The sequence below is a fragment of the Chinchilla lanigera genome, unplaced genomic scaffold, assembly GCF_000276665.1.
Source record: "Chinchilla lanigera isolate Chin_1 unplaced genomic scaffold, ChiLan1.0 scaffold00090, whole genome shotgun sequence".
Lineage (NCBI taxonomy): Eukaryota > Metazoa > Chordata > Mammalia > Rodentia > Chinchillidae > Chinchilla > Chinchilla lanigera.
In genome coordinates, this window is record NW_004955491.1 from 5,593,890 (window position 1) to 5,616,068 (window position 22,179).

Sequence of the window (22,179 nt, forward strand, 5' to 3'; positions counted from 1 at the left end):
CGCGCCCCGCCCCCTCCGCGCGCTTCCGCGGCAGGAACGAGCGCGATCGCTCGGCGCGGCCCGGAGCCCGGCCGGGGTCGGGGCCTCTTCCTGCCCGCGGAGCCTTCCACCCGCTCGGCCTCATCCCTGGCCTCTGTTCCCCGGGCACTAGCCGGTCGCTCCTCCGGGCCAACTTCCCTTAACCCCTTCCTCCGGCCTTGCGCGTCGTTTCCTCGAGTGCCGCCCCGCCAAGCACTCACCGTTCCTCCACCTCGCCCCCGCCACCTTCCTCCCATCCTCTACCATCGCTTCCTTCCCCTCACGCTGCTCCCCTCCAGCCTCGTTTTTGTTCCTGTTCCTCTGATTTGATTAGCTTTTTCCGTCTCTCATCCCCTATCCCAGTCGGTCTTACTGTTTTCTTCCCCCCCCTCATTCCTTAGCTTTATTTCCTGTCTGTCGGTCTGTCTGTCTGTCTGTCTCTCAAGTCTCCCTCACTCGCTCTCTCCCTCTCCTGCTATTAATTTCCCTGATTGGCTCCGGCTCCCGCGCCGCTGATGAGCCCTATTCATTCCCGGGCCTGACACTCTCGACCTGCCCTGGCTGATTGCTGGGGGCCGGCCCCAGGAGCGCTGATGAGCCCCGAGGGTCAGCAACGCTAATTATCCACTAATTGCAGATGACTCTGCTCACCTCCCCCATTCTCAGACACAGAAATGGTGGCGCCTTTTATGATTCCCGCCCCCCCCAGCAGTGGAGTTGTCAATCCACAGGCAAAAGTCACCGGCACTTTGGCTACATAGGCAGCTCAGGTCATCGGGTAAGACCGGGCTAGAGACGGGCGGGATGACAGCAGAGGGGCTGGGCCAACCTGGCCGGGTAGAGTGGGCATCACGCGGGCACTTGCAGACTGGATTCAGGTGGGGCCAGGGAGAGTGGAGCTGGTTAAAATAAAGAAGAGCAAAACCAGGCGGGTTTACAAAGACACACATCAGGTAGGGAGAAGGGTGTGGCCCAGGTGAGGAAAAATCCTTATGCCCAGAGCCCCAGAGCTGCCCTACTGGGACAGAACAGGGCAGGAGGGACCCTGAGTCCTAATGACATTTGTTCTGATCAGGAGTGTTGGTCTTGTGAACACAGTCGTCAGGCTGACGGTTTTAAAATCAGCACTCTGGAAGGCACGGTCCTCAGTATGATCCTGAGGAAGAGGGTGGCTCAAGAAGGGACCTTTCTTGGGCTATTCCTCCATCGGCAAATCACCAGCGAAGTGAATGGTACAGTGTCACTTTCGAGCAGTTCTGATCCACCTTGGGCTCTCTGTTAAACTCAGAGAAACTTCTAAGGGACAAGTCTGGGGGAACATTCACCACAGAGAAGGAAGATGTCCCTTGGTTCTGGGAACTCCTAACTCACCGTTAAAGCGGTAGGATGAAGTCTGTCTAAATATAATCTTCAGAACAACTCTGTGAAATTAACCAAGCACTTCACCACGCTGACATGGAGGACCAGACCTCAGAAGTGCGTTGTACTTACAAAGTGTGAGGTCAAGTGCTTGGGGTGATGGTTTTACAGGGTTGGCTACATAAGAGGGGCTTATTGACTTGATAAATCCTGGAGAGAAGTTCGGCTACAATCACTGCAATTAAAGCCGGATGAGCAGTTTCTGAGCCAATCAAATAAAGCATGAAGAAGAACCATTTTTAAAAGTAATTACATTCAGTTTTTGCATAGGTAATAAAATCAGACAGTACAAAATTCCAAAAGCTCAAAAGGACATATATTGAAACTGCCCTTCCGCCAGGCTCACCAGTAAAGGGCCACTTAAGGAAGCCTGTCACTCACTGGTGGTACAGAACGGACCCTGCATTGTCAAGCGTAAAGAGTCTCTGATCTTGAAGATGTCACTTAGCTCATGACAAGAGCTACTGCTCAAAGCTATGAGGAAAAGTGGACTCTTCATTCAAGCAGGCAGAGAGAATACAGGGTTATAGCTTGGTGGGTGGGTCACCATCTCTGCACTGAGACGAGCGAGACCTTGGGGACTTGGTACTGACCTGTGTGGCTTGCCCTTGTGAGACCTTGTGTGCTACACTGTGTATTCTAACCCATGTACGTTCAATCTGTCCCGTTGCCACGCTGGGGTCATGAAGTGTAGCTTTTCGGGGTCCTTGACACTCAGTATTCATATTCTTCCAGTGTGGGTCGGAGGCCACGTGGCAAATGCAAAGCCCATTTCTGGAAGTAAAAGGACCCGCCCCTCGCCGGACCAGGGGACTTGGGCCTCCTCCCGCTTCCCCTTGTGTGCAAGACACTGATTACTTTGTACTTTTCAGCCAAAAGCCACGGATCCCGTGAATACGCGGAGATGCCGTCCGTAATGAGCTCCTCCAGCCGTGCGCAGGCCAAGGGCAGAGTGGCCCAGAACAGGAGGACTCGGCTTCCCGAAGATCGGCGGCTCCCCCAGCACCGTCGCTTTCTCCGCCATCAGTACCAAGGACAGATGCTGTGGCTCGCAAATTCCTTTCCGGCCGGAAACTCCGGTTCTCCTCCCGCATCCCCGAACGGAACTCGTCTGGTTGTGTCGGACCTCATCACCCGCCCTCTCCAGGCACTGGGATCCCCGCCTGGGATGCTAACAACGAGCAAAGTGTTCTGAAGTCGGAGCCAACAGGTCCACACCTCGGGCTCGCTCATTGGCGGGACAGCGTCCGCGCACTGTGGGCAGCGCCGGGCTCTGCGCGCGGGTCCCCTCTGCTGGCAGCAGCGCGCGACTGCAGTCACCGCGAGGGAGGCGCGGGCTGCTGCAGCGACCCCTGGCGTTAGGCAGGGGAACGTGCGCAGGGCAAAGGAACGCGCCCGGAGAGCGGGCTAAGCTCTGGGCGCCGAGCGGGGCGGGATTGGACACGAGTGTCTTAAAGTCTGGTGTGCGTGCGTGTAGGCTCCTGCATTTTTGCTGTGCCAGTGCATCTGTCGCCCTGCATGTGTGCTGTGTGTGAGCCCACGCGTGCACACGCGGGCAGGCTGGTGGTGGGGAGGTCCGCGCCTCCGGTGCAGGGCGGAGTCCTCACGGAGGCGTGAAATTGGTTTGGAGCAAACACATTATGGAAAGCAATTACCGGGGAGAGGTTCTGGGCCCGCGGGACCGACAGCCAGGAGGCTGGGGAGGAGGCTCCCTGACTTGCCAGTGTCTGGCGGCTGACCCCAGAGGGAACGCCCGGCATCGCCTTGTAGACAGACAGTGTTAGGCACGGCCTCCACGTAGTGACCACGGCACCGCCGCCTTTCCTTCCCTCCCTGCTCCGCCCTCCGCCCCCCAGCACCCTCCGTGCAGGGAGCGAGCCCCTCCCCTCTCATCCCTTGAGCGCAGGCACCCTGCCTGTGAAGCCTTCCCGGACCCCCAGCCCTCGCCTTCCTCTTTGCCCTCAGCCCCTCTCCCACCGGCGCTCTGCCTTCCATTCTCTGCTCCTTGTGCTGTAAATTCCCGAAGTGCTTCTGGGATCGACTGAGAATTCCCGGACAGCAGGAACGTCTCACGCACAGCCCTGTGTCTAGCGCCTAACACCTGGGGCTCAGGAAGCACAGAATGAGCGCACAAGAGTGGATGGACTGAGCCGGACATGGCGGTGAACACCTGTAATCCCAGTGCTCAGGAGGCTGAGACAGAAAGATTACAAGTTCGAGGCCAGCCTGGGCTACATGGTGATGTCCTGTCAACAAAACCAAACAAACAAAAACAAGAAGAGTGGAAGGACTAAAATAGAATTTCAAACAAACTTTATAAGCAGAATCTTCAGAAAAGGTGTCCCCTGAGTCAGGACTTCTTGAACAGCTTTTGAAGCCAGTGAACCCCATGTATTCACCCCGACCTGCCCTCCCCTTGGCGCTCCGGATTCCGAGGTCCACACGGCCTTTGAACACAGCCCCTGCGAGGCCTCCAGGCAGCTCCAGTAGAGCCAGCACAGACCCTCTGACTTTCCCGGTCCTGCCTCTCCACCTTAGGAATTAGCACCATCATCTGTCCAGCTGTTCAGGCCAAAAGACAGGGAAGGCCCCAGCCCCAGGTCTGCTCCATTAACAAGTCCCAGCCGTTCCCCAAAAGATGTGGGGTGTCCCTTGCCCAGTTGGCAGGTGGTCCTGGCGCACAGGGGCCCCCTCCCCCTCCGTGGTCCCTTCCAGGCTCAGGGTGGCAGGGATGCAAGTCTCATGAACTTCATGTCATCCCCTCCTGTCCAGGGATGGCGAGGGGTCGTCTCTCCCCCTCTTTTTGAGCTCAGAGCCCCTTGGACAAACACCTCTACCTCCATCCATCCAAAGCCATCCTAAGGCCCCCCCAGCCCCACAGTTGTTCCACCAGTTCCCCCAAAGGACCCCAAGCCTTGTCTACTACTTACTACGCCATTTCTTGCTTGAACTGCTGCAGTCACCCCCAACAGGTCTCTCTGATTCTCTCTGGCCTTCTCTACCCCAAGCTGCTCAGCAGCCAGCCAAAGTGATTTTTTTTCTTTTTGGTGGAACCAGGGATTCAACCTAAGGACTTTGCACTTTTGGAGACAGGGTCTGGATAAATTGCTCAGGTAGAGTTAAACTGGCGATCCTCCTGCCTCAGCCTCTGAGATGCTGGGATCACAGGCAGGTTCCCCTATACCTAGCTCAAAGTGCTCTTCTAAGACCTCTGACTGCTCAGGGAGCCCTCCTGCTCTTCCTCCACACACAGGCCTGGCTGCTCGTCGTCAGATCTCAGTTAAGTCACCTCCTTAATGAGTGTGTTTCCTTGTCACTCTTTGAAATAGTTCCCAGGCTCTGTCACACCGCCCTCGGTGTCTCCCTCGCCTCTCCCGTGAGATACCTGGACAAGGCCGGGGATCCCAGGCACTCCGCGCCTCGGAGGCCTGGAACTCAGCTGTGCAAGGAGCAAACCAGCACCGGGCCCTCACCTGCCGCGGGAACTAGAGGCGGTCTCTCAAGTGACCCCAGCAGGCGCCCGCGGCCTGTCCCCCGCAGACACCTTGGAAAGCCCATCCCAGGCCCCGCCGTCCATCCCCGAGAGAACTATATGTGGGGCGGGCTGGCCCAGCGTCTTCGCCTCGGGCGGTCCTAGAGCCAGCACCTGAAGCCCAGGCGGGCCGGCCCCTCCACGGCGCTCACTTCCTCTCTGCTTGTCCGCGCCCCGCCGTCTCAGATTTCGAACTCAGATCTTCTCTGGAACCCGTCTCTCGCCCGGACCACGCCCCTCCGGCCATACACAGCCCCGCCCACAGCCCCTGCCCCGCCCTCTCACCAGGCCCCGCCCCACCAGGCCCCGCCCCTCAGCCTTGCCCACAGCTGTTGGAGGGAAAAGTTGCAGCTCCAGTGCATGCGCATTCCGGAGCCCGGGAACTGTCCAGCTACCCTTGACGTCACGGATCACAGTGCACTTGATTGGCTGGTCTGTGCAGACAGCTCCCCTCCGTCTTTTACCGTCCATTCCCCTCCGCTCCACCCATTCTTCAGGCCTTTGCCAAAACACTCTTACTCGGTGGCGATTCGCTATCTCATGGGGCGAGAGGTGCGCCACAGGTTGGCCTGGTCCTCCGCCACATCTCGTGGATGGCAAAGGGAGCAGGGAGGGGACCCGGCAAGTGCCCACCCCGACGGCCCCTGCCAGGGAGCCGGCCTGAGCACGGCTTGTTGGAGAAAGCACCGAACGGCCTGGAGATTTTAATGTGCACACAGGGTTTGCGCAGCCTGGGGCGGGGGGGCTTGGGGAGCCCCATGAAAATGTCACTAGCTCTGTCTTCATCAGATGTCACCTGGCCGCTGTGACGTGTCCACCTCTCTCTGGTGGGGATCAGAACCCCGCGGAGAGGGACCTGCTGCCAACGGGGCCACCTGCTTCGGGCTGGGCCACCTGCTTCAGGGCCACAGGCGGTGCACATCTGGAAGGAGAGGCCTGGCTTCCGAGTGTCCGCTGGCCCCCGCCAGCTGCTTCAGGTGAGGGCCCGCCCCCAACCCTCTGTTGCCTCCTGCCCATCCCCGGAGCCCAGCGCTCTCACCTAGTACAGCACATCCTCGAACTCGAGCTGCAGGTAGCGGAGCAGGCGGGGTGGCAGGGGCAGGCGGGGCAAGGCAAGGGGCAGGCAGCCCGCCAGGTGTGTGCGCAGTGCACAGCGGCTCAGGTGCTGCAGGGACCGCGGCTGCCTCACCAGGGCGAAGAGCGAAGAGTAGAAGCGCCGGTGCTTCTGGGGGCAGAGGGAGGGCTCAGCAAGGACAGGTGACAGGGGGCCTGCAGGGCACCTCTAGGAACCTCTTACAACGCACCCTGTGACATCTCCTTGGGGAGGGAGCAGGTCCCTGGGTCTTTTCTATGGGGGACCAACAGGGCTGCCCTTTAGGGGGTGGGAATCTCGAGGTGCCAGGCTGGAGTCTGACCTGCAGCGTTTCGGGAGGTATCAGGCCCACCGCCTCCTCGGGAAGCCTCACGACGGTGTAGGTGTTCATCAGGACCTCGATGGTCCTCGGGGATGAATGCCAGCGCTCCAGGACCTGGAGGAGGCAGAGACGTGCCAGCCCCACCACCGTGGGCCCACACAGGGTGACCAGACAGCTCCACAGCAGCTGCTGGAGGTGGACTTCCCTTCCCACAAAAGCTAAACGGAAGTCCTAAGCCTGGTACCTAGGAATGTGACCTCATTTGGCCAGGAAGGCGCTGTGCCACTGAGCTACGTCCCAGCCCTCTGTGACCTCATTTGGAAATAGGATCCCTGCACATGTTTTTTTTGTTTTTGTTTTTGTTTTTTTCCGGTACCGGGAATTGAACTCATGACCTCTCGCTTGCCAGGCAGGTGCTGTGCCGCTGAGCTAAATCCCCAGCCCTCCTGCTGATGGAATGGAGTCAAAGTGAGATCACTGGGGCCTAATCCTGTCTGTATGAAACAGAGGCACAGACACATACACAGAGAAGGCCGTGTGACAAAGAGGCAGACAGCAGAGTGACACCTCGGGTTGTGGGCAACTGTGAGGCGCTTGGGAAGAGCCAGGGTAGCATGTCAGAGCTCCCAGAGGGGACCCACCCCGTCCACACCCCCCATCTGTTTCTCTAAGTCACCCGGTTTGTAGGACTTAGTGGTGGCAGCTTCAGGAGACTGCTACAACACTAACAGTTCTTTTTCTTCTCTGGTGGGGGCTGCTGGGGGTGAGCTACATGCCCAGCCCCGCAGCTAGCACATCTGCTCTGCATAGCGTACCCCGGATGCTTGTCTTAGCACTCTGCACGTATGAACGCTTGGCCCTCATCCCCACAGGGCATGGACTGTTATTGTCTACATTTTACAGACAAGAGAAACTGAGGCACAGAAAGACAACGTGCTCAAATTGTCTTTCCCGCAGCCTAAGCAGGCACAGGGCTTCTTACCCTTAACAACTACGCCGTCCTGCCCTCCCATCTACCTCTACGGGGCTCTGAGTGGGCTTTTCCGCTGGCTGGAGAGGGGTCCCGGACCTGTGACCGAGCTCCTGAGCAGATGAAAGATCACTGTGTAAAGCAGAATCCACCCAGTGCCGAGCAGGCTAGAGACAGCTGTAGGAGAGGCGGTGGTGGAGGGAGTCACAGAGGGGCTCAGGCGCTGAGGCACTGGGGGGCGGAGGGGCAAGCAGAGGCCCGATGCTCATGGCAGCAATGCAGAGTTCTGAGAACAGATCCATTACCACTGCGGAGATATTGCCTGATGGCCTCCCGTGTGCCCGGTGTGGACTCAAGGGCTCTTCCTAGATGGGATGATCTCTGAGATGGCAAAGTGGCAAGACCTGCCATGGGGCAGCCTGGGAGGGTGCTCAGAAAGGCAGCCCTGGCCAGGTGTGGTGGCGCACGCCTATAATCCCAGCACTCGGGAGGCTGAGACAGGAGGATCGTTGCGAGTTTGAGACCAGCCTGGGCTACAAAGTGAGCTCAAGCCAGCCTGAACTGTACAGCGAGACCCTGTCTCAAAAAGACAAAAAAAAAAAAAAGAGGCAGGCATGCCCCCACAGGTGCCACGGCGCCCACGCCATGCTTGCCCATGCCTCCGTCTCTTGCAGGACCTCAAGTGACAGGCAGTGACCCTGGGCACTGGACCCTGGCCAAGAGCCGTCACGTGCCCGACCCACAGGCCTCCCCACAATGTCCCTGGCTTGAGCCCCTGCCTCCATGGGCTGTCCTGGTGGCAGTGGGAGCAGGTGGAAGGCCAGGCCTTGTCCAGAACATGGGGGGCCCTGGAGCAAGCGCCCCACATGCCCAGGCCTGTGCTCCTTCATCTGGCCCTGCATGGTGCTTCCCGGAGCAGCTCTGGCCTGGTGTTCTAGCCCAGGTTGGCCTCTCCCTTCTCCTCCTCAGAGCCAGGAAAGGACAGCTCCATCTGTGCCCAGGATGCCCACCCCACTGGAGATGCCTGCCTCTTCCTCCTCCCTGGCCAAGGGCCACCCAGCTTCCTCCGGGAAGCCCGCACGTGCCCCAACCCACCCGCACCCTCCTGCACCTGAAGTTCCCTGCATGGAGATGCCTGGCCGCTCACCACACCCACCGTGTCCCTTAGAGTAACACAAGCCAGCACAATGGGCGCTAGCTGTAGGCGGGCTGCCTCCGAGCTTCAGGCTTGTGCACCCATGCCCCACGCCAGCCCCGCGGAGCTGGCAAACTGTCCCGTCTGTGTTTGCAGATGAGGAAACGCGACCAGAGAGAGTAAGCACCTTGCTGGGTACCTGGGTACGGCAGCGTGTCTGGCTCCACTAGGGAAAGGACAGCGGGCACTTTGCCGGTCTCCTTGTCCCCACAGACAAGCTGATGGGGTCGGACAGGAGTGGGGTCCCGGAAAACCAACTGGCAGTGCCAAGTCCTCCTCCTGCCCCGCCTGGCAGGGAAATCATTAGCTGTCAGAGCCGCCGTCAGATTACAGGGAATTGCTCGTCTCCTAATTATCTGGTGTTAATAGGAGATTAATTAGTGTTAATTGTTGATTTTCTTGTATTTTCCCAAAGGGGAGACCAATCTGCCGAACTCTCGGGCTGTTTAATTATTTGGTCTTGCTTAGGAATCCAGACAGATGCTTCTGGGTTTGTGGGCAGAGGGGAGAGGCAAGGACAGCAGGGCTGGCCCAGGGCGGGGCGGGGCTGGGTGGGAGGAATGCCCTGCAGGGCCAGACTCCTCTGCCACCCTCCAGACGGCCAGTTCCATCTCCTCGGAGAGCGGGTGTCCTCCCCGCAGGCCAGGCCGTCTGAGATGTTATACAGCCGCCTCCAGGCCAGACACCACAGGGGACCAGGCCCCCCACCAGGGATCCTCAGCACCTGGCTTCTGTGGAATGCACGTCGGGGAAACTGACAAAGTAAGATATAAATTGAAAAATGACAGCAAAAGGCGCTTGCACAGCCACGAGGGCAGTGCAGCTGGTCCGGGCATGTGTCCTGCCACGCGCTCGGCAAGCGGGACCCTGTGTCATCACAGATGCTCAGGAGCCCGGGAACGGGGCTCATGCTCCACCCTGGGGAGCCTCGCCCAGTCCAGCATGTCCCTCATGCACTCCGAGCACCGTGGGAGCCCCGTCCTTTAGCACCTGCCCCTGAGGAAGCCCTGCAGCAGTCCCTGCTGCCCACATTTGTCCCGCCTCTTCTGTCATTCGGATCCTTTGTGACCCACTGTCACCACACGCATCTGACACCCGCTCAGTCCACGTGTACCATGTGTGTCCACACACGCACACGCACACATGCACACACTTCGTTGTTCTGAGTCCTGGCCTTTTCCCCTCTTAGCAATGGAAGATGGAAGCACCTAATCTGCGTCCCCACGTGGCCCAGGCTGAATGGCAGAGGCAGCTGCGGCACGGGCCTTGGTGTCCGTGCCCTCCGCACGGCGCTCCCTCCCCGCCCGCAGCCCCCGTACCTTAGGCAGGGCGCCCGGCCACACTCGGACAGCACCGTGGTTGAGCAGAGCGCGCACCACGTGCTCCGGGCTCTGGGCCAGGGCCGCGGCCGGGCCCTGCAGAGCGCAGTGCAGGGCCGTGTGGCCCCCGTAGTCCATGGCGTTGGCACTGACGCCACAGGACAGCAGCAGCTCCACCACGGCCGTGTGGCCACGGCGGCAGGCCAGGTGCAGGGGCCGCTGCCGGTCCTGGTCGGCGGCGTCAGCATCTGCCCCCGCCGAGAGCAGCAAGCGGCACAGCTGGAAACAGCGGGCCGAGGCGGTCTCGGCGTCGGCGGGGGACGGGCAGCGCGTGTCACAGGCAGCCAGCAGCGGCGTCCAGCCGTCAGCATTGCGGGCGTCGGGACATGCACCCCGTCTTAGCAGCAGGTCCGCCAGCTCCACGTGGCCAAGCCGGGCAGCCGTGTGCAAGGGGGTCTCCTCCTCCTCCTCAGACCGACCGTCTACTCGCGCCCCGAACCTGAGCAGCAGGTCTGCACACCTAGGAAGGGTGAGAGTGGTGGAGGAACGTGGGGGCGGGCCCCACCTTCCCGCTGCTCTGCACACAGCGAACTGTCCCCGGTCATCCCAGCAGCATTCCGCAGGATTTGTTTATTTATCGTGCTTGAGTTTTGGTCTTTTTGAGATAGGCCTCGCTATGTAGCTCAGGCTGGCCTCCAACTCAGCAATCCTCCCGCCTCAGCCTCCTGAATGGGGGAATTATGGGTGCGTGCCAGCACATCGGGCTTCATGGCCTTTTTAAAGCCCAAATACTTTCTGCAGGAGTCATCCTCTGCCTCTTCCGTGGGAACCAAGGTCACGAGCAATTGCCAGATGGCCGGTGCTGCATCCTCTCCGGGCCTCGCCACAGACCTGGGGGACTCTCAGGACTCAGGTCACAGAGGCGGTTAAGGTCTGAGCATCTTGTGTGGTTGACACAGCTAAGAGCGGGCCCAGGCGCTGCGGGGCACCGTGGCCGGGATGGGAGGCGGGGCTCCGCCTGGTACTTGGCAGTGGACAAGACAGAAATGGGGCTAGTGATGCCCAGCACCAGGACCCAAACCACCACTGTGCTCATGATGGCACTGGGGGGCGGTGCGGGCTGGTGACCAGCACCCAGGGCCACAGCGTGAGAGCTCGTCTCCCGCGCCCGTCTCTATATGCGTGGAACGGGGACAGTCTGCGACCACAGGACCTCATGAGGAGTTTCTGGGGGCTGAACTCAGGACATTTGCACCAAGCTATGGCCTCACCTGTTTGTTTGTTTGTTTAAATTTGAGACAGGGTCTTGCTAAGTTGCCCAGGCTGGGCTTGAACTTGCGATTCTCCTGCCTCAGCCTCCCAGAGTGCTGAGATTACAGGTGTGTGCCACAGCACCCAACTCATAGTAATTTTTAAAATACATTTGTGTACTTAGTAAAGGAAGGAATGATTATGACTGGGCTGAAACGTGGCCAGAACTAAGAAGATGGGGTTACACGGAGCTGTGTTGTCCCACAGGCAGCTGTGCATTGGGGTGCTAACCTCTGCAGTGTGGCCAGTGCGAACGGACGTGTACTCCGGGTGTTAAACACACACCAACGCGGAAGACTTGGTATATAAAAAGCAGGTAAAAGCCAGGTGTGGTGGTGCACGCCTATCATCCCAGCACTCAGGAGGCTGAGGCAGGAGGATCGTTGCAAGTTTGAGACCAGCCTGAGCTACAAAGTGAGCTCAAGCCCAGTCTGAGTTATATAGCGACACCTCGTCTCAAAAAAGACAAAAGAAAAGAAGGTAAAAAGCATACTGACTACAAAGTGAGCTCAAGGCCGGCCTGAGCTGCATAGAGAGACCCTGTCTGAAAGAGACAAAAAAACCTGATTTTATATTGATTACATGTTGATTTTGTTTTTTTGTTTTGTTTGTTTTGTTTTATTTTATTTTTCTTCCATACCAGAAATAAAACTCTCGACCTTGTGCTTGCAAGGCAGGCGTTGTGCTGCTGAGCTAAATCCCCAGCCCCTTGATTACATGTTGAAATGATTAACATTTTGAAAATACTGTTACATAAAATATATTAAAATGAATGTCACCTGTTTCTTAGATACGTGTATAGCTAGTGTCATAGCAGCTTTATCCACAATAGCCAAAATATGGTAGCAACCCACATACCTATCAACAGATGAATGGATAAACAAAATGTGGTATCTACTATCAATGGAATAGCACACAGCCCTGAAAAGGAAGGAGATTCTGACCCCTGCCACCGCATGGATGAACCCCAAGGACATTATGCTAAGTGGAAGAGACCAGGCATGAAAGGACAAATACTGAAAAAATCCACTTAGATGAGGTCCCCAGAGTAGTCAAATTTATAGAGACAAAAAGTACAGCTGGGTGTGGTAGCAATCAGGAGGCTGAGGCAGGAGGATCACTGTGTGTTCAAGGTCATCCTAAACTACACAACCTAAGTAGTGTAGCAAGACCCTGTCTCAAAAACAAAATGAAGCAAGAAATGAGAAAGTAGAACAGTGGTTGCCAGAGGGCATGGGAAGTTACTATTTAATGCTACAGAGCTGAACTGTACAATTTTAAATGGTTAAAATGATAAATTTTGCTATGCGTACTTTACCACAATTTTTAAAATGAACCTATTTTTCCCTTTTCTTTTTTCTAGTACTGGGGATGGAACCCTGGGAACTGTGAGTTATAGCCCAGCCTTTTTTATTACTATGATTATTATTTTAAATTTTGAGGTAGGGTCTTGCCATGCTGCTCAGGCTGGGCTCAAACTCGCAATCCTCCTGCCTCAGCTTCCCAAGTAGCTGGGATTACAGAGGTGCACTATCATAGCAAGCTCTTTTTCACTTTTTTTTTTTTTTGTCTTTTTGAGACAGGGTCTTACTGTGCAGTTCAGGCTGGCTGTGAGCTCACTTTGTAGCCCAGGCTGGTCTCGAACTCGCAATGATCCTCCAGCCTCAGCCTCCCGAGTGCTGGGATTACAGGAGTGCGCCACCACGCCCGGCTCTTTTTCACTTTTTGATTGGGCTACTAGAAAGTTTTCAACTTTGTCCGTGCTTCACGGTTTTTTTTTGTTTTGTTTTGTTTTCCGGTACCGGGAATCGAACTCAGGACCTTGTGCTTGCCAGGCAGGCACTGTGCCACTGAGCTAAATCCCCAGCTCCTGTGCTTCACGTTAAATTCCTGTTGACCCAGGTAGGTATGGAGCACACTTTCGACCCTAACATCACTAGGCCCCCAGGGGGTCCTTTGGAGGTGGCTCGGGTTAACAAGAGGGACAAGGTACCCGGCCAGGGCCCGAAGGGTGGGCAGCATGGTGCTTTTCAAGGGCAAGACGTAAAATTGGGCAGGGGTGGCGTCAGGGTTGAGCGGGGCCTGTGCTGCGTATGGAATTTGTTCAGAGATTCGCTGGGGCTGCCTTTGCCTGGATTCTGTGTTCACTAAAATTTCTGAAGTCCAGGTCCCTTAAACACGGATCGGAATTGCTTAGGTCCTGCAGAGGAACATGCCTTACAGGAAATATCATGCCGTGTGTGGGTGTGGCTGTCGGTTGCTTGTGAGTCCAGAGCTGCCTGCCCACTGGGCCCACAGCACGGCCTTACGGCCCCTCTGTCCTTCGGTGTCTGGGTCCCCGGACAGCAAGCTCCCCGAGGGCAGGACCAGGGCTTAGCTCCTACGTGCTTACGACGGCGGCTGGGACATCAGCTCAGCTCAGCGAGGATTAAGACCTCACTGCAACATCACCTATCCTCGGTGGATCTAGATGATTTCCTCAGGGCAGGCCCTGGTGCTGGCGCCCTGCCACAGCCCTGGATACGCCTGGGGGGCCGAGAGTGGGGGGTGGGGGATGGGCAGTAGGTGCTTCCCGGCCCCTCTACCCCAGCCCGCAACGCCTGCCCGTCCCCAACCTGTCCCGGCCTCCCGGAGCAGTCTCCTTGCCTCCCCCAGCGGGGCCAGGGTGCGGGTGGGGGTCACTCACTGGAGGGTGCCAGGCCCCTGGCAGAGATGCAGGGGGCGTTTCCCATCCTGGTCAGGGAGGTTGGGGTCCGCGCCTGCCACCAGCAGCACGTGGACGCAGGCGGTGTGACCGGCCGCGCAGGCCTCGTGTAGGGCGGTGCGGCCCCCGGGGGCGCTGTCGGGCCGAGCCCGCCGCCGCAGCAGCAGCCGCAGGACCTCCGTGTGGCCACGGCTGGCCGCCACGTGCAGCGGGGTGGTCAGCTCCTCCTGGTACGTCAGGGACCAGAGTCCTAGGGAGAGAGGGACACGGGCCTCAGAGGCTAAGAGTGGCACAGGCAAAGGGGGCCCCGAGCTCGGCCCGCAGCCCCCGCCCTGCTTGGACCCCAGGACCTCAGCCCGTACTCAGAGCGCGGATGTTGTAGCGGAAATCCCTCCACCGCTCTGGGTCGCTGGTATCAAAGACGGAATCGGGAGCCAGGCCGGTACTGGAGTCTGAGAGGATGCGGGAGACACAGCCCGCGTCCCCCGCCAGCACCGCCTGCCAGAAGGCGAGGGCAGGTCCCGAGGCCGTGCGGGTGACGATGGGTCCTGGGCCAGACTCGGGGGGCTCCTCAGAGCCTCTGCCGGGCCTTTCCACCAGCCTGGCACAGAGGGCGTGTGTGTCACCCCGGGGCTGTCCCTGCCCCCGACACTGTTCCGGGGACCAGCTCATGAGCTTAGGAAGGGCAAGAGGCGGTGGAGGAGAGGCCGAGGCCACGGGCAGCGAGGGCGAGAGGAGGGCAACGCGGAGCGACGGAGGCCGGGGCCGCTGCGCTCCCAGCTGGAGCCCGGCCTGGCCACGAGGTCCGGCAGGAGCTATTCTGGGCTCCACATGACTTCCCTTCTGGGCCAAGGTTTTTGTGGTGGGGAGCAGCAACCAGGGGCTTCGCCTCTTCCCGGAGCTCGGGCTCTGTCCTGCAGTGGTCAGCCCAGCCCTGGCCGTACGCCCCCCGCGGGCGGCCCCTCACCCCTCTGGCGGCTGCTCCAGCGGGGCTCCGCGGCCTGGCTCTGCAGCAGCAGGTGGGCCGTGCTGTGCGGGGGGAAGAGGTCCTGCAGCCTTGCTAGGTCCCCGGTATAGAGCGCGTTCTGCAGGGCCATGTCCCGGCACGGCAACGGCGAAGGCCAGGCAGGGGCCCCCCAGGCCGGGCCGGCAGGGGCCGAGAGGAAGTGCCCCAGACGGTGTCCCCCCAGGGCCGGGGAGCCCCGTTCCCTGGGCATGGCCGGGTCCCGGACGAGGAAGCCGGAGCAGCAGGCCTCAGGGAGACTCCGGGGGTGGATGGGGCGGGGGCGGGGCTCTCGCCCAGCGGGGCCAGCGTGGAAGCAGCAGGGCACACACGCAGGCCCGCTATAAATAGCCCCATAAATAGCCCTGCTGGCCCTGCCCCAATGCCCGGCTGGGAGGAGCTGAACGGGGAGGGTGACCAGGGAAGGAAGCCATTTGCCCCTCCCCCAGGTGCCCACCCGTGTGCCCCTCTGCCTCTTCCCAGAGAGCACTGGGGCTCCCCGGAGTTCCTGACCCAGCCCGGCCCAAGCAAGGGCGCCCTGCAAACGCACCTGTACCCTCTGGCTGGGGGACAGAGGGCGCACACAGATGTGGCGCAGGAGGGTCTTTGGGGGAGGAGGTGAAGACGGCAGCGAGAGGGCATAGGTTCCGCCTGCGCTCGGGCCTGGCACAGACCCCTCTGTCCCCGCAGCCACCCAGCCCCTCCCGCCCTCCCGCCCTCGGCCACAGCCTTGTCTGCGGGAACAGTGGAACTCGGGCAGAGGGCCATCAGTGAGTCGCTGGACCGGACTCGCCCAAGCCGGCACAGGGAGGAAACTGAGGCCCGGGTCACGCAGGGAGCTGCAGCGGTGGGGCTGGGAGGGGGACAGCGGCCTCGCTCTGCTCGCCGCACCCCTCCTCCTCCCCTCTCCTCCTTCCTCCCTCCCTCCCTGCCGCTTCTCCTTCAAGCCCCTCAAGGTGCAAAGGAGCTGGAGGCCGGCACAGCAAGCTGGCAAGGACGGGGGTGTCGGGTGGCCGCCCGAAGGCAGGATGTGGGCACGGGCAGAGGGAAGTGGGCAGAGGAGGCTGGGCAGAACAGGGCAGGGCGAGGCAGAGCGCAGGACGGATGACAGATGAGACAGTGTCTCTGCCACCTTGGCGTTTGTATTTCTGCCCGTCCCTCGGGCCCTGGGCACTGCCCATCACCGCTGCCTGAGTGGACACTATCGGCTCCCGACTTCACTTCCTTTTCTTCTCCTTGGCCAGCTTGGCCTCCTCAGCCTCCACCTGGTCCTTGCTAAGCTTCATGCTCTTCTTGCCCAGAGGGGTCTTGAAGTACCAGTCCTGGGTCGGCAGGGACGGGGTTAGTCCCACAGACCGGCCCTCAGGTCTCCGCTACCCTCACTCTCCTCTCTCTATGGGTCCTGTGTCCTCCTGTCCTCAGAATATGGGGGTCCTATCCCAGCTGGGGCTTGCCATGCTCCCCACCAAATGCTCTAGTCCAAACAGATGTGGTGATGAACTCCTGGAATCCCAGTACTCAGGAGGCTGAGGCAGGAAGATGGTTGTGAGTTTGAGGCCAGCCTGGGCTACTCAAAAACAAAACAAAGCCAGGCATGGTGGGGCACGCCTGTAATCCCAGCACTTGGGAGGCTGAGGCAGGAGGATCGTTATGAGTTTGAGGCCAGCCTGGGCTACAAAGTGAACTCAAGGCCAGCCTGAACTGCACAGGGAGACCCTGTCCTAAAAAGACCAAAAAACCCCAAAACAACTCCAGGACAGTGTCAGCCATCTGGGGTGGGGCATGCCCCTTTCCCTCCCAAGGCCTCTTTCCTGGGCCCCCAAGCCCAGTGGCCTCACCTTCAGGGACTCCTCCTCCTCACAGTACACAGGGTCCAGCTTCGCCAGCTGCCCCAGGAACTCTGAGGCCCCCAGAGGCCGCCTGGACAGCTGCAGGAGCCGCCGGTCGTTCAGCACCGCCTGGCTGGCTTGGAGGATGTGGCCAGACGTGTAGCCATCGGACACGCTGGCCAGGGCACTGAGGTCCAGGCTCGGGCTCACCTGCGTCCGGGCCTCTATCAGATGCTTCCAGAGCACTGCAGGCGGCAGGAGGGCACCGGCGTGAGGGGGCGGGACGGCGGGGCGGCCACCTCCACCGGGCCCGGGGGATGCAGCACTGTGTCTTTGGAGAGAGCCCCTCTCCGTGGGACGGAGAGCCCCGGCCCGTCCCCAGGCAGCAGTGGCAGGGGTGGGACGAGGGGCGAGGGCTCGTCTGGCCCAGCCCCACGTGCCGGGCCTCACCGTAGCGGGAAGCGTAGTCAGGCCGGGGCACGAGGAGGATGCGCTCGTACAGCCGGCACAGCCCCTTCATGTCCGCCAGCTGCGGCTGCTCCGTGGTCCCGATGAGCATCACGCGGTCGCCGGGACGCAGCAGCCGCACGGCCTTGCCCAGGTCCTTCCTGATGCGCTTCGGGTCCATCTTTCCAGGAAGGGAGTCACCTTGGGTTGGGGCCTGGTGGCCAGGCCCACACCCAGCCCCACGGCAACCCTGAGTGGCTGGCGAGCCTTCCAGAGAAGGGGGCCTGGTTGAGGCCTTAGCCTGTGTCTCGGCCCCGCCCTGCCTGCCTCTGCTCCTCACCTGCCTCTCCTCTTTCGGGATCTTCTTATAGAAATTTTTCTCAGCGTCTCCAATCCAGATCACAGAGGGCTGGAGCAGCCGGGCCACCTGGACAGGCCAGGGCAGCAATCAGACGGAAGATGCCCCAGAGCGAGGGCCATGTCCCCACCTGGTCAGACCCCAGGGTTCGGGCTGACCTCGAGGCCCGGCTGCACTCCCCACACCCTCCCAGCCCTTTGCACACCTCCATGTCACTCAGTGTAAACCAGAGTCACTGCCTTCCGTGGGGATAAGGGGAGCACATTACACCTCATGGTTTTTTTTTTTTTGAGACAGGGTCTCACTTTGTAATTCAGGCTGGCCTTGAACTCATTATGTAGCCAGAACTGGCCTTGAACATGTGGCGATCCTCCTGCCTCAGCCTCCCAAGTGCTGGGATGACACATGTGCACCAAACCCGGCCATGCCTCATCTTACCGTGGAAAGAGACTGCTCTGCCTCCCACCTTCCCCAGCACGGGGGCTTCAGGAGGAACAAGCTCCCGGCAGGGCGTGGTGGGGAGACCGGAAACCCACCCCACGAGCAGAGAGGTGACCGGAGCATGAAGCCCAGCCTGCTCTGTGATCTCAGCCCAGGCCCAGAAACGTGGAGCTGGCTCTAGACCTTGAAGACCATGTGCACGAGCATCTGCGCCCCGGCCTTGCCCGGGTATTTGCCCTGCAGGTTTCCAGGCGACAAGTCGAACAGGAGGGCCCCGGTTTCCGTGCACACTGCATGGACCAGCATCTTCTTCCCCGCACCGGAGGGGCCCACCAGGAGGATGGATCGGATGAGGGGGGCCAGCGAGTGGATGTCTGCGGAGCCTGGAGGAAGGAAACAGCCCAAGGAGGCAGATGAGAGCCTCGCTGTGTAGCCCAGGCTGGCCTCTGACTCGTGGAACTCCTCCTGCCTCAGCCTCCCAAGGGCTGGGATGAGAGGTGTACACCATGCCTGACTCATTCAATTTCTAGGGTGATGCCCAGCAGCCCTTGAGGAAGGCAGGAGTCCGACAGGGACTCAGGGGTCCTGGGGAGGGCAAGCCCACCCTGGCTGTGCCCACCTTGGTCACCCTGACCTGAACCCCAGCAAGGCCCCTTCTTTCCCCAGGCCTCACCCAGCCGGAGGACCCCATACAAGGCCATGTTCTGTCGTATGTCAAACAGGGAGGGCATGGGGAGCTTGTTGGCCAACATCAGCGCAGACCCCAGGTAGAGGCAGTCTCCTGAGGGGACAGGGCGGGCGGCCTGGTGAATGGGACTGGGGCTGCGGGTGACACTGGACGAGCGGCTGGGCGGCCTGGGGCAGGCGCAGGGAGGGCTCACCTATGTAGTCCTTCAGGGCCACGCTGTCACTCTTCTTCAGAAGGCCAGAAATGACAAGCTCTTCATACAGCGACTCCAGGGACCTGGCAGGGGAGGACACAAGAGACCCCAAGGGCATCAGGAGCGAGGGGCAGGGAGACAGCGGGGGCTGCCGGCAGAGGAGAGGGGGCAGCGGTCTCCTGCCCAATGTGCTTTTAAAGGATAACCTCTTCGAGTTTTTAACAGTCCCTCGGTCCACGTCTGCACGCAGTGATCACACTCCTCGTGGGGAGCTGGTGCAGGTGCGCTGCACATCTTTTTACATCCCTTTACGCCTCTCTCCCTCCAGCTCCCGGTCCCCTGCCCAGCTGCAAAAAATCTAATTTGCTCTTTATTTATAATTTGGGTTTCTCGTACAAGAGAAACCATTCGCTGCCTAAGCTCAAGTGTATCTGATTTATTTCGCTTCACATGGTCTCGGGTGCCTCCACTTTCCCACCAAGGACTCGGATTAACCCTCCTTTATGGCCGAGCGGCGCTGCGCTGTGTACAGTACCACGTGTTCCGTGTCCACTCATCTGCTGATGGACGTGTCGGCCACCCCCCACATTTAGCTATGGTGGGTTGTGCTGCTCTAAACGGGGCGCTCAGGGGTCACTGCACTGTGATGTCTTTAATTCTTTCTGGGCCCCCCCAACACCCATGGTCAGAAGGACCCACAGCAGAGAACAGGACCCGAAGATGCAGCCACCCCACTGTCTCAGCGGTAGGTCTCCCCCAGCGGGCGCCCCCGAAATGCCGGGGACGGAAGAAGGGCCAGCAGCCCTGGGGACAATCCCCATCAGCGTCTCATGCCCCAGACGCCACCACTGGGGTACCCCGCCCTCTTCCTGAAACCAGCTCTAGGGTGTGAGACCCGGGGAGAGATGCGGGCAGGGCAGAGATCAGTGGACTGGTGACCCCAGAAGGGCCGGAGGAAAGGGGCGCGGATGGGTCCCTCAGTGCCAGGGTGGGGGAAGCAAGGGGGGGCTGGCTCTGGGGGGACAGAGCTAACGGAGGCGAGGGCTGGAGGACCTGTGAGGAGCAGCGGATGTCATGAGCCCTATTTAGATCTGAGTCTGCACTCTCATTTTCAAAGGCAGGAAGCTGGCGAACAGGGCCAAGGGTCCGGAGAGGTGACATGACTCTCCCAAGGCCACCCAGCCACAGAAGCAGGACCCGGGGTCAGGTCCCCTCCCAGGGCGGGGCACGGGCACCACCCCCGGCACGGCAGGCACAGAGCTACCTGTTCGGCGTCAGATCTTTCTCCTTCTTCCTCTTCCCAGTCTTCTTGCTAGGCTTCCTCTGCTTGGGAAAAGGCCCATGGGCGACTGTCCTCCGCCTGCCCCGCCCTGCCCCTGCGTGCCCTCCCGGCTGCCCGCAGCCCCTCCTCTGCCTTTGGAGTCTTCATGGGCCTCCCATCCTCCTTGTCCACCGCCAGACGGAGGCTCTTCAGCTCCTGCCGCATGAGCTCGTCCACCTGCGGGTGTGGGGCACATGGCCGGGGCTGTGGGCAGGCGGCCAGAAGGGAGGGGGCCTCACACAGAAGACCCGGGCAGGAAGGGAAGAGGCAGAGGGACCCACCCTGTCTCCCTCCCCCCCTGCACTGTCCCTGCGGGGGACAGGGAGGGGACAAGAGGGAGCCTTAGGAAGACGGGGTTCCAGGGCTGCAGGTGGAGCAAGCACCGAGCCAGGCAGGGGTGGGCAGCTTTTGAGGCCTGCAGGGGAGGAACAGGGCACCGCGGCGAGCTGAAGGCAGGAGAGGGCAGGCGGTGGGAGGAGGGGCCCGCAGTGGGGAGGGCCCGGTGGGGCGGCCCCGGGGCCCCCACAGCCTCTCACCTGCACACGGAGCTCCGCTTCCACCTCCTTCTGCTTCTCCTCGCGGAGGATCTCTGGGTCAAAGCTCTGGCTGGGGTGTTTGCTCCCATTCCGGTTCGCCCACACTTCTGATGGCACAAAAGGAGGGGTGTGTGAAGCTGGAGTCCCACACGCACACGCACACACAGCGCACGCTGGCACCGGGCGCTCCCCGTCCCCACTTGGCCCCGCTCCTATCCGGGGCTTCACCGAGGCCCGTGGGCGCAGGATTCAGACCCAAACCCGTAACGCCCCGACCCAGGGCATCGCCGCCATCCTTCCATAACACAGTGGCCGCCTCACATCCACGCAGCAGGTGCCCGTGCTCCCCGTGGCCAAGGCCCACGACTGACATACCCCGTGCACCCCCTCTTACTTATGTATTCCTGGTGTTCCGCGCTGATCCCAGGAATAAACTTAGAGGGCGACACTTTCAACATCGTTTCCGCTTCCTAGAACGGAAACAAGTTTTGACCCGGACCGCTTCACCTCCGCCCGTTGCCATCTCTGCTTGACCCTCACCCTGGCCGGCCTGGTTCTGCCTCGCCCGCCGTGCCAGGGGCTGCCTTACCCCCTTCTTGGCCTTTTCTTCCTTCTCTTTCTTTTTCTCCTCTTTTTTGTCCTGGTCTCCGTCTTTGCTCGTCTCTTTCACCTTTTTGCCCTCCTGGGGCTGCACCTGCAGTTCCATTCTCACCTGTGGCCAATGACAGGTGTTTGGAGACCAGGCACCCTCACAGGAGCAAGAGAGCCCGTGGCCTGGGACGGCGTGGACCAGGATTCCAGGGGCCAAGGACTCTGCTCAGGTCCAGATGGCCGAGCATGTAGACTGCTCTCGGCTCCTTGAGAAAGGGCCGTTCTGAGCAAGGCTGTTGCTCACTCCTGTGCCGTGGGGACCTGGAGCCACAACTGTCCCAGACCGTTTCCTCTTCACGGTCAGGGCTGTCTTTTCCAGCCACACCGACTTTCTAGGCACCATCTGCCCCTGTCATGGCCACATCTGCCTCCGTTGGAGCTGACCCTCCCACCTACCACCATGCTCAGCTTACACTCTCTACTCCCTGTGACCTTGGGCTTTGTCTGCCACAGAAAACCTCCTGTCCCCACTCCCAGGGTACCTGCTCTGGAGTCTTGTCAGCAAAGATCAGGCAGGAACCGCCTAGTGACTCGTCTGGATAATCAGGGAACTGGCCGGTGACGGCACTGTGTGGACATCAGACGGGGGGAGATGGGTGGTTGGATAGACGGGTGGGTGCTGGGACAGACACGTGGGTAGGTGCGAGGGAGGGCAGATGGATGGGTGACTGAGTGAGTGGGTGGACAGATGGCTGGGTGGACAGACAGACAGAAGGAAAGATGGGTGGAAAGAGAGGATGGATGGGTGGATGGATGGATGGGTGGGTGGATGGATGGGTGGATGGGTGGATGGGTATGGATGGGTGGGTGGATGGGTGGATGGGTGGGT

At 60.2% G+C, this 22,179-nt stretch overlaps 2 protein-coding genes across 3 annotated transcripts in view; both read right to left on the reverse strand.

Moving 5' to 3' along the window:
• Positions 1-3,733: 3,733 nt before the first annotated feature.
• Asb10 (ankyrin repeat and SOCS box containing 10) lies at positions 3,734-15,197 on the reverse strand. Of its 2 annotated transcripts, XM_005404820.2 has the most exons (6): positions 14,246-14,944; positions 13,866-14,133; positions 9,869-10,388; positions 6,385-6,498; positions 6,009-6,194; positions 3,734-5,891 (listed from the first exon to the last, which is right to left on the reverse strand). In XM_005404820.2, the coding sequence occupies exons 1-5, from the start codon at positions 14,553-14,555 to the stop codon at positions 6,009-6,011; spliced, it is 1,398 nt and encodes a 465-aa protein (XP_005404877.1). In that variant the 5' UTR covers positions 14,556-14,944; the 3' UTR covers positions 3,734-5,891. The 2 variants fall into 2 exon arrangements, with proteins under 2 accessions (XP_005404877.1, XP_005404878.1); XM_005404821.2 differs by having other exon boundaries at positions 3,734-6,194; positions 14,851-15,197.
• An 811-nt stretch (positions 15,198-16,008) lies between these two features.
• Positions 16,009-22,179, reverse strand: part of Iqca1l (IQ motif containing with AAA domain 1 like) — a gene marked incomplete in the record, with an annotated part of 13,263 nt that continues 7,092 nt past the window's right edge. The window contains 13 exon segments of the mRNA XM_013504573.1: positions 16,009-16,208; positions 16,725-16,960; positions 17,166-17,343; positions 17,503-17,589; positions 18,145-18,344; positions 18,635-18,742; positions 18,843-18,925; positions 20,107-20,165; positions 20,257-20,340; positions 20,700-20,806; positions 21,094-21,169; positions 21,265-21,411; positions 21,833-21,917. Of these exon segments, the coding sequence (XP_013360027.1) occupies positions 16,104-16,208; positions 16,725-16,960; positions 17,166-17,343; positions 17,503-17,589; positions 18,145-18,344; positions 18,635-18,742; positions 18,843-18,925; positions 20,107-20,165; positions 20,257-20,340; positions 20,700-20,806; positions 21,094-21,169; positions 21,265-21,411; positions 21,833-21,917 (1,555 nt within the window).